At 38.0% G+C, this 12,301-nt stretch overlaps 1 protein-coding gene across 1 annotated transcript in view; it reads right to left on the reverse strand.

Annotated features, from left to right (window-relative positions):
* The window catches only part of eng (endoglin), a 141,162-nt gene that overhangs the window by 59,584 nt on the left and 69,277 nt on the right, over positions 1 to 12,301 (reverse strand). The window contains exon 4 of the mRNA XM_057819773.1: positions 3,917 to 4,030. Coding sequence (XP_057675756.1) covers positions 3,917 to 4,030 — 114 coding nt within the window. The remainder of the gene's footprint in view (positions 1 to 3,916; positions 4,031 to 12,301) is intronic.

Consider the following 12,301-nt stretch of genomic DNA (forward strand, 5'->3'; position numbering starts at 1 on the left):
TTTTCGATATGGAGCAGCTATAGGAGTGAAAAACAAACTAAAGACAGGGGAATTGAAGAGCAAACAACTGCGGTAGGAGTGGGATATGGAAAGGATTCAAATTGATTGTTGAAGATGCTATAGGAAACCTCTGTCAGCTTCGCTGAATGTAAACGAATGTGGCGCTTTGGTCTCATACGAAAAATATATTTAAACTTTTCCAGCGTTATTTTGTTATGTAAATGCATTTATAATGATCATAAAAATATGTAAACTATTTAAACATTGAGAATTTTTTTTTTTTTCTGCCAACTCGAGGAGATTAAAATAAATGTCAAATCCACTATCCGCCTGTTAGAACAGACACGCAAATATAAAAGATATAAATGTTTATTGAATATCCATCTAACAGTCTTGCTTAACTGGGAGAATTTGTTAAAAAAGACAGGCTTTAATTTGTTATCATTATGAATATATGCACCCGCATCGTCACAAACTTGATCACACATCACATCCCCGCATTTGCTCCTTTTCCTGAGTCCTCAGAAATAAAACATAAAATTTTGTTTTTTTTTTCGGGCTTGTGCCTATAAACAAAACACAAAATTTCGGGGGTTTTCGGGCTCGGGCAAGCAAATCAAGTTAATTGATCTGGCTCGGGCAATGTCGGGATTTAATACCCGCGGACCGGTCGGGTCGGGCTGGATTTTTTAGGCTCGATCTAACTTCTAGCGTCATGTAATGTTAGCATACCGTACACCTATTCAGCCTGTTGTTCTCAATTGTATTTTAAATTGCCTTTCAAGATGACATGTCTGTTCTTGGTGCTGGATTCTGTCAAATAAACATCGCCCAAAAAATGCGACTTATACTCCGGTGCGACTTATATATGTTTTTTTTCCTTTTCATTGCTCATTTTTTGGCTGGTGTGAGTTATACTCAGGTGCGATGTATAGCCCAAAAAATACTCTCGATACTAATGGAGGATTTTTTTTTTTCCAAACATTTTCTCTTATTAATACATTGACATCTCTATATGTCCAATACATTTGATCTGGGAGGGCTAGCAGCAAATGAACAAATGGCAATCACAGTGCAAGAGCTGATAAAAAAAAAAATTCTATTGATGTAGTACTGCAGCCTCTGAAATCAACCCTTCAAATAGTTTTGGGAAATCACAGTGCTCTTGCCGCCATCTCTCTCCTAATAAGTTAGTGATAGCTTTAACAGCTTCTTGCTTCAGCTCAGTCATAATATAGTTGAAGTTCTTGGCCCAATTGTTTATTGCAGCGCTTTATCCAATGCGTTTTGGCCTGCGAAGCAGCTCCCAGTCCCTGTGCTGTCGTGTAGCACTATTGTACTTTCCTCCACTATTGCACACGTAGCACTTTACTTTTGTGAGCTTGAACTTTGCCTGCACCACTAAGTGTTTTCTTGATTGACAAATGTGCTTTTTGTCGCTTCATATCCTGCTACTGGTGTCGGCCCCTGTCAGCAACACGGTGTCGGTGCAGGATTTAAATTTGAAGCTCGTCATTGGATAAATATGAGCAATTGAGAAATATTTCAGATACAGTGGGCTCTCCACTGACGCACAGTTTCTTCGGATTTATAGGTCGAACAAGATTGATAATAGAAACTAAAAAAAGGAATTTCTGTAGAAAATGATTCCGGAATGATGCTTTGCTCTCACTTCCTGTAGATTTTCAGTCACTTCCCATTAATTTGGGGATATTTTCGGGTCATTTCTTTCTTATCTCATTGGCTGCCATTGACAGCACATGGACTGGGAGGGGCAAACGCAAATTTGTTCATTCACCCTTCCAACATTGAGAAAAGCTACTGTATTTCGAAACCCATGAATTTTATTTTTCTCATGCAATTGTTCACAAAGTTGTTAACTTCACACCATCCTTGCTTGTGAACAACTGACCCTTTTTGTCCTTTTATATGCAATTATGGGTATTAAAATCGTATGGGTATTAAAATCGCGGATTTTCTTTGTAGAAATGCAGCAATATTTCAAAACTTTATCCTCTTAAAAATGGTAAGAGTACCAAAAATTGTTTTGAATCTTCCAAGAAAATAGTCCTAAACGTCAAGGATAAAAATGGTTTGAATTTTCATTTCTCTACTTGCTTGATTACTCTCCTAAAAACTCCAATTAAAAATACGTATACCCTAATTTTCGCAATATAAGGCGCACCTGACCATAAGCCGCCACCCACCAAATTTGGCACGAAAACTGTATTAGTTCATAGATAAGCCGCACTGGACTATAAACCGCAGCTGTCCTCACTGTATTCTGAGATATTTAAACCAAAACATATTAACCGGTAACACTTTATTTGACAGCTGCATCATACAACGGTCATAAGACCAAATGAACCACCATGAAGCCTGGAACCAATTGGCTGCAAAACTCAAGAAGCTTCATTTGGCCATTACTGCTCCCTTGGGGGAGACGGTCAACCTCTGCTGCCACATGCTGTCAAAATTGTTAACCTCCAACATGCCTCCTAACATACATTGCAGCGCTACAGATGTAAATAGCAATCAAAACCCATGTTCTGTGCTAAATATTTCTTCAGTTACTGTTCCAGTTGTTTCATTAAATGCTAGTTATTATATTTGGTAACACTTTATTTGACAGTGGCGCCATAAGACTGTCATTAGACAATCGTAATTATGATATGACACTGTCCTGAGCATTCATGAATGCTTATAACATGTCATTTAGTGTTATCCGGCAATTTATCCCACCTTTGAATGGATGCAGAAGATCCAAGATGGATATAAAGGAGTTAGTGACATAAAGTGGTACCTCTACATACGAAGTTAATTCGTTCCAGGGCCTCGTTTGTAAGTCGAAATGGTCGTATGTCGAGCAGGATTTTCCCATAAGAATACATTATAATTCCATTAATTAGTTCCACATCCCAAAAACCTACACTAAATCCTTAATAAATACTGCTGTTACTATTGAAAATTGCGATTACAAAGAGCAAAACAAAGAAATTATGAATAAAAATCATAATAATAATAATAATAATAATATAATAATACTAATAATAATAATACCTGTAATAATGTAACGAAACGGGTTCTAATGTGGTGGACTTTTTTTTTGCGGCTAACTTACTTTCTGTTTTGATGCTGGCGTTGTGTTGCACAAGTTGATGGAATAAATGATTGGAAACCTGACGAAGCTGGCGATTTCTTTGGGGATGTTACCACAATAAGGATTGTCAACTTATAAAGACTGGCTAACGCCGGCCGAGATCGACTTTCTACGGCCTTATTGTCGACCCAGTTCATGGATGCAGACACCATGCTTATATTTTGCTATCATTTACATCTTAATTTCAATGGTAAGCATCACTTTTTCTTTTTTTTTTCTTCACCTGGATCAACTGTTGATTTCTCTCACAAGAAAATCAGCCGTGCGTCTTCCGGTAAAACAAAGAAACTGCGGCGCAGTAAAAAAATCTTCGGATTTGGAGCATGTCGTCGCATGTAGAAACAAATGGCGTGTCAAATTTTATGTAGGATGTCGAAAAGATCGTGTGTTGAAGAGATCGTATGTCGAGGTACCACAGTAATTTGCCGAATGACACTTAATGACAAAAGCATTCAGTTAAGCCCATGATAGTGTCATGTCATAATCATGATGGTCTTATGACAGTCTTATGAAGCCACTGTCAAATAAAATGTTACCTATTAACCCAAATAAATCAACAAATAAGCCGCACTGGACTGTAAACCACAAGTATAAAAATGAAGGAAAAAATTAGCGGCTTATAGTCTGAAAATTACGGTACTAACCTCTAAAATAAAAATTCCGTATTTCTTTTACTGTAACTGTCTGCATCCGCTTTACCTTTGAACAAATTTACTACATCGTAATATCACAAACCAAAATGAAAGCACTACTCACATAAATATTAATGCCAACGTTGATCTTATAAAGACCGTAGGCCGTGTCTGAAGATGTGATGATCAGGTTCATTGGCTTGGCGTCTGGCATCTCCAGAGAGAAGAACTTGCCATCCTGATGGAGAAAAGCAACAACTGATATGAACAAAAAAACGGAAAAAAAAAAAAAATATATATATATATATATATATAATGTGCATGTTGTTACAGCCCCATGAATAATTAAGCCAAGCGGGATGGTTTGAACAATGCGTCACTTTTATATGCAAGTGTTCCACTGCTTCAGCATGAGAATGAGATAATAACCCATAATGCTTAAGAGATCTTCATAATGCGGCGCTAACGGTCCTGTCGCAGGGGAGGTTTGGCAGTAGATGAAAAGCCAGCCTGTGATTAGGAAAAGACGTTCCAGCGAAGCGGCGTAAATATTTCCCCCCGCACTGTCAAAGTGTCCCGGTGAGAATTACGGAGGAGCCAAGTAATGAGGCTCGCCAAGTGTATGCGGTGTTGCACAAACAAAGCACAACTCGGATGGCACACCAACTCCTCTAGCATTAAATATGATCAATAGAGTGGAAAAATGCGATCTTTAACTCTTTACAAGTGACTATGTTTGATATATTTAAAAAAAAAAAAAAAAAAAAAAAAAAAAAACTTTACCTCGCATCTACATACAGTATTGTACGTGAACATCACATTGAGTCCTGTAGGCTACAATACTAACATTTTGATACACAAGGGTTGGGCTAGAGGACCCAAAATGTGATGTCCTCATACAGTATGTGGACGCAAGGCTCAATTGTAATTAGAGGTGGGAATCTTTGGGTACCAAACGATTCGATTACGATTCAGAGGCTCCGATTCGATTAAAAATCGATTATTGATGTCACCCAAACCCACCGAGTTCTGCATATATGTGATATCTACTATAGCAGTATGTGGCCGTATGTTTGTAGCAACTAGCAACTGGGCGTTGTTTGAACCAGCTGTCGGCCGCAGTCAGGTATTTTTGTTTTTTTATCTAGCGGCATGAGTTGAACATGATATTTGCTCTCGGTCCGTTCCTCATTGCGTCCTGAAGACCGCGCTGACTGTGTTTTAGTTCTGCTTTACCTGGTATAATTCAATAATCGGAATTTGGATGTTTGTGAATCGTTCTCTAATCTTCCACGGCCGAATCGCGAAAAATCTAAGAATCGGAAATTTCACACGCCTCGAAACGTAATTATATTATTTGTTAAATGATTAATTTATTGCATGCCATTGAGAGCGCTAGACGTCCAATCCATTTGAAGAGGGAGGGTTGGCTGTGAATGAATGAACAAAATGTGAACAAAATAGAAATAAAATAAAATTAATAATATTAAAAAGAATATAAAAATAAAATATGGCTCCAAATAAAAATGATTTTTTTTTTCTTTCTTTTTTTAATTTCATAGTACAGTGGTACCTCTACAAACAAGATTACCGTAATTTTCGCACTATAGGGCACACCTGACTATAAGCCGCCACCCTTCACGAAAACGTAATTTGTTCATAGATAAGCCGCACTGGACGATAAACCGTAGCTGTCCTCACTGTATTCTGGGATATTTACACCAAAAGATATTAATCGGTAACTTCCATTTAACAGCGGCATCACACGACTGTCTTTGAACCCTTTGGCTGTAAAGCTTCATTGCTTGAACAAGCTTCATTTGGCCATCAATGCTCCTTTGGGGGAGACAGTGCTGCTGCCACCTGTTCTCAACACTCGTAGTTGTCCAACATTCCTCCTAGCATGCATTGCAGCTGTACAGATGTAAATAACAATCATAATTCATAACATTATTATTAGAAAAAAAATTCTTACCTAAAAATGTTATCACGCTTGATAAACACACATCTCCTAAAAGTTAGGTGTTTTCCCCACGTGGTTCAATTGAATTTCCATTTGTGTCAAGCTATTTTTAAGTTCTAGTTAAGTTTTAAGTTAGTCTAAACTGGAAGTCCTGATAGGATTTTGAGTTTTTGCAGTGTTCAAAATAAATGTATGATACCTGCTGTATTGGAGCACATTAGGCACCAGTGCTACTTGACTGAGCTAAAATTGTTAATTGTTAGCTTTATTATTAGAGTTGTGCATTGGCACTACCCTCACGATTCGATTCGATTATGATTCGGAGGGCCACAATTCGATTCGATTCGATTCGATTCAGAGGGTCAGGCTTCGATTCGGTTCGATTCAGCAATACATCGCGATGCATTAAAGCCTGGGATGCATTAAAATTCTGAAGCAAAGCATATTTTTTGTGAATCATGAGGCAACACAAGCGGTCAGACATTAAACAACTTTTTATTGGCTCTTGTGTCACTCCTGGTTGAAGTCAAATGAAAATACTTTCAGATATATATATCAAAAAAAAAAAAAACAGATCACAGCATTTAATTAGTGCTTTGAATGAGACCAGGGCTTTCTCTTTTTTTACACACAGTAGCAGCCTTTCACACAGTGGAACATCTGAACTCATGTGCAAAATCAGTAATAACAATCACTGTATTTTAGTCACAACGACCCATCAAAAAAAATATTCAAGTAAATATTAAAGAAAACGACAAAGAAAATATTGTAGTGCAGCAGCATCTTTATCGCAATATCAATCCAGGGATCAGTTCAGTTGCAAACAAAACATCAACTAAATTGTAATGTAGAACAAAAGTACAATGTAGGCCTAGCCCACTATATATGTGCAATAGAGGTTAGATCGGGCCTGAAAAATCCAGCCCAACCCGACACGGCCCGCTGGTATTAAAGCCCGACCCGGCCCGAGCCCGATCAATTAACTAGATTTGCAGGCCCAGCCCGAAAAAGCTGTTTTTTTCTGGAGTGACGCGGAAAAAAAAAACGCAGCAGCAGCAATTTATTTTCATTTCACGAGTTGGCAGAGCAGTTTTCTTAATGTTTAAATAGTCTACATAGTTTTATGCTCATTATAAAAGCATTTACACAACCAAATAATGCCGGGAAAGTTTCATATTAAAAAAAAAAAAAAAAAAAAAAACTTGCGGTTTTGCAGACACACAGAGGAGAAGATTCAAAAGGATCACATTTGTGTTGCCTTTGTGTGCATAAATAAAAGTGTCTTTCGTAACGAATTCTCAGTTGGCAGAAAAAAAGTTTTCTTAATGTTTAAATAGTCTACATATTTTTATGATCATTATAAAAGCATCTACACAACGAAATAACGCTGGGAAAGTTTAATATAACAAAAAATGCCGGCCACGGCGTTCATGTGCGTGCACAAGCAAATGCACAATACAGAGAGCCTGGTCTCGGTTTCATCCTTTTTTTTTTTTTTTTTAAATAATTTATTAGTCCGGCGCGGCGGCCCGACCCCACCCGAACACGAATGCTTAACATTTTGGGCCCGACCCGACCCGAACCCAGAATGTTAATCGGGTTCGGGCACAAGATCTAACCTCTAAGAGATAGGACATAACATAACAATGTGTAAAAAATGAAACATGAGAATAATAATACGAATAGGTAAACCAAACCCGTTGCATCACCGGAATTGCGCAGGGAAGATTTTTGAAAGTACTTATAAATTTTAAAATGCGCTGAATCGATTCAGCTTGTTGCCCGCATCGAATCGAATCGTCCCTGCCCCGCATCGGGATGCATCGCCGCATCGGTTATTGTTGACACCACTATTTATTATGTTTTAATTTTACACCCTCACCACTCTACAGCGCTATGTTTTTACAGATTAAATAAAGCATGTATGTAAGACACTTTAGCCACGAATCGATAGTAGTGATAAGTAATAGAAACCTAGCCCTCCACAGGGATTAACGTTGCATGAGCAATTTTTTAGCGCTGAGAAGACTAATGCTTTAAGATGGCGGCTGTTTACTAACGCCGCTGAGTCTGTCATTTCGCATCTAGTTCTATATACATGTGATATCTATGAGACGCTTCAGACGCTACCTGCTACCACAGTAGCATCATGCGGGTGTACTTTTTAGCAATGTTGTTGGCATAGTCTGTAACTGCTGTCGGCAGCAGTTGGGTAATATTGCTTCTTCCTCTACACACGTGACGTCTGCACGCTGTCCAGCATTAAAAGTAGTCCGGGCAAAACGTGATGCTTAGAGCTGGCAAAATTAAATGATTCCTCGAGGCGGATAAAATTACTCGGATCAGTTTTTAAACTTGAGTTACTCGAGCTGCTCGAGTATTCGTTTCAGCTCTAGATATTTACACCATGAGATATTCACCGGTAACACTTTATTTGACACCGGCATCATAAGACTGTCATAAGACCAAATGAACCCTCATGAAACTTTGAACCAATTGGCAAAGCTTCATTGATTCAAGAAGCTTCATTTGGCCATCATTTCTCCCTTGAGGGAGACAGTCAACTTCTGCTGTCACCTGCTGTCAACACTGTTGTCGTCCAACATGTCTCCTAGCATGCATTGCAGCGCTACAGATGTAAATAACAATCAAAATTCATGTTGTATGCTAATTATTTCTTCAGTTACTGTTCCTTTATTTATAGCTAATTATGGTATTTGGTAACACTTTATTTGACAGCCATAAGACTGTCATAAGACCATCATAATGATGACATGACACTGCCATGAGCATTAGTAAATGCTTATGACACATATCATTTTTGTGTCATCCGACAAATTATCTTACTTTTGAATGGATGTAAAATGTCCGAGCTGGACATAAATGGAATTAGTAACATGATTTGCCAGATGACACTAAATTACATCTGTCATATGCATTCATTAATGATAGTGTCATGTTATAATTATGATGGTCTTATGGCAGTCTTATGACGCCTCTGTCAAACAAAGTGTTACCTAATAACCCAATAAATCATCACATAAAACACACTGGACTATAAGCCACAGGCTTCAAAATGAGGGGAAAAAAGTAGCGGCTTATAGCCTGAAAATTACGGTAACATTTATATTACATCCACTCATGAAGCATGGTGGAAATTGATGTTAATGCCTTCCCTCCCAGTTCCAAGGAGTTAACAAGGACAAAATGTAATAAACACAACAACACATAATTAAGAAATACAACAACAAAAATCCATGGCATGCTCAGTCACCCAGAATGCATAAAAATACTGTTTTTCTCGCCAGTTATTTATGCAAACCAACACCAGACCAGAAATAATCTACATACTTTATATTGTTTGTGACAATTTGTACATGTACGTGCGACCTTGATAATGTAACAGAACTTGCCAATGATGCTAATTCTTTGTGCAAAGGAAAGGATGCACATTGTAATCCTGCCATTTCCCTCCTTTCTTCCCCCATCTCGACAGCATCGACTCAATTAACAAGGCTTCTAATTGGCTTGGAGAAGTGAGACGTTTGTTTGAAGTGTTAAAAATAACTTCCAGTTTCAGTAGAGTTTGACTTACACTTCTTAGCCTATTGCGTAATCAGCCAAGGGTGTGACAGCTATGCAATGTCAACACGTCTCCAGAACAAGCAGCACGCCAGTCAGTTTGCAGAACGGATGCTAACGAGGTAAAATGTGCTTTCTATTTTTAACATCGTTGCACCGTACAGAAAATGTCAAATTTTAACAAGAATTCACAGGATGCGTCATTTGCTGCAGTTTAGGTCAGAGTAGTTTCGCACCAATGACATATTGACCAATTAAGGCGTTGTTTTGCTACGAATAATGTCCAGGGTCATTTGTCTACTCAATTGCAGATGAGGGTGATGTATAGAAAAGGAATTGTTCAACAATAAAACCATTGTGGAGAGCAATCCTCATGTTGAAGAGAGCAATTCTTGATGCCGTTTTTTCCACCGTCAATTAGGAAAGAAAATGACTAGTTAAAATCAATGCAAAAATAATGTAAAAAGGAAAGTGCAGGACCAAACAGTGTTGTTTTCGTCAACAGTGACGTCAACAATTTTTCTCATGACGATGACGTCACAATGACAACTAAAAACATGGCTTGGCAGACTAGAACGTAACGAGACAAATGCCAGTTTTCGTCTGACAAGACAACAACGAGACGAAAATGTGGCATCGTTTCTGTCATATCTTCACAATGCGTGACATTTTCATATTATACGTGGAGTACGTCGGCTTGCATCTTAGCAGTGTTTGAGTCGTGTCACTGATGTGCTGCGCCTCTCCCTCACTCTCCTCACCGGAGTTTAGGTTGCGACTAGAACTAGACTGCGTGCCATCTTGCTTGTTGGAAACTTGGTAAGATTTGTTGTCTTATCTTGGCAACAGAGAATATGCAATGCTGCTTTAGCCTAGAAAGGTATGTCCTGAGTTATCATCACACACTAAATGTAACTCCTAGCGTTAGCGTGGCATTTTTATTAGCCTCAGCTTTAGAATGACGAGCGTCCCCCCTCTGTAGGGGGACGGGTAATGATAAGCATATGCTTCTCCTGTCTGTCCTTGTCTTTCTTCGGTTCTTTCTTTCTTCGGGCAAATCATATCACAATTTGTAATTGTCAATGATACCGATGATGATGACAATAAACATTTCATTCAAAAAGCTACACAGTCTAATGCAGAGCCACTTGGCTTCTCTGGTCAGTAGGTATAGAGGAGAGCTAGTTTGCTAAATTGCATTTAGCTAATAGCCGACTTCAGCTACTTTATTTGTTAAATTAGCAATTATTGGGAAATGCTGATTACTATATTTTTCGGACTATAAGTTTAATTTAAGCTAGCAGACTTTTGGTATGCAAGTTAGCCAATTGTTCTTTTGTTTGTTTGTACATAGATCCTCATTTTTTTGGTACTGTTTGAGGCTGAGCTCAGGTATTTTGATTTTTCATGTTCCTTAACCTATTACTCGATCATTCGAATTAACTAGTTCATCGATTAATCGACTACGAAAACAATCTATAGATGCAGCCCTATTAGCATGCGCTTTAAGCTATAGTAACCTGAATAACTCTTAATAGCTATGGCCACGTTCGCATTCTGCCTTTGACAATGTGTGTTCAATTGTATTATTGACTTTTTTATATTCAAATGCATGCTTTTAGTTTGTGGCACTTTGACGCCCAAGTGGAGGCGCACTCGCACTTGTTTACACGAAGAAGAGCGCTCACACGCCAGAAGAAGACGGACAGCTACACAGCGTCTGAGGGTGTGTGTGTGTGTGGGGGTGGGGTGGGGTCACACGGCTGCAAACCTACGTTCATTCTTTATGCTTGTAAAATATCTCTACAGAGGCAACACCTGTGTGTATCATCTTTTCTGTTGTTGTTGTTGTTGTGTGCTTTCCACCCGCGATAGGACACTTTGAGCCAGTTGTGTGGTTGTTTGAACAATGTGCTAATGCTAAACAACAAAAATACATTGGACAAAAATATATAAACATTTGTTTGTCTTAGTCTAGTTTTAGTCAAAGACTACTGTACTCAAAATGTTTCGTCTGTAAAATCAAAAACTTTTACTCCCAAAAAAAAATCTTTCCAACTATTTCGGATGAACATTCACAGACAAGCACATATTGTAGCGTCTACAAGGACAACGGAAAATTTTATAGATCCTACATACTCAGTAGCAAAACTGTACATTATTTTCAATTAAATTAAACCGACCTGGGCGCAACAAACTATATGTTGAGAGTTCAAAATGATGCTCGCCACGCTAAATGTTAAAGCTCACGCGAATGCTATGCTCACGCTACGAGTTACATTTAATGAGTGAACCAAAATTGCATATTATCAGTTGCTAAGATAATAAACCTCTCACATGAGTAACACGACCCATGTACTCCGTGTACGATATGAAAATGTCACACATTGTTAGCATATGTCAGAAATATGTCGCATTTTCATCTCGTTGAAAACTGGCATTAGTCTTATGTTTTAGTCTCTCAAGACATGATTTTATCTTGTCATCTTCATGAAAAACCAAATATTCGTGATTGTCAACAAAATAATTCCGTTATCGTCATCGTCATCGTTGACAAAAACAACAATACCACGGGCTGTGGATTTTTGCGAAAGACATTGCAGTGTGGGACTCAGTACACTCAGGTTTAAAACTCAATAAAAGAGCAATGATAAACGAATGTTCATTTGCTGCCAACACTTCCTGCTCAAATGGACTAAACATTTACTCGGGACAAACATTTCAATTTCGAACACTTAATAATAACAATAAAAATCATTTTATTTGTGTAATTTTTAGGGTTGTCAAACAATTAAAAATTTTTAATCGGGTTAATCACATCTTATAAATTAATTAATCATAATTAATCGCAATTCAAACCATCTCTAAAATATGCCAACTTTTTCTGTAAATTGTTGTTGGAATGGAAAGATAAGACAAGACGGATACAAACATTCAATATACTGTACATAAGTACTGTATTTG

This window comes from Corythoichthys intestinalis, chromosome 17 (genome assembly GCF_030265065.1).
Source record: "Corythoichthys intestinalis isolate RoL2023-P3 chromosome 17, ASM3026506v1, whole genome shotgun sequence".
NCBI classification, from domain to species: Eukaryota; Metazoa; Chordata; class Actinopteri; order Syngnathiformes; family Syngnathidae; genus Corythoichthys; species Corythoichthys intestinalis.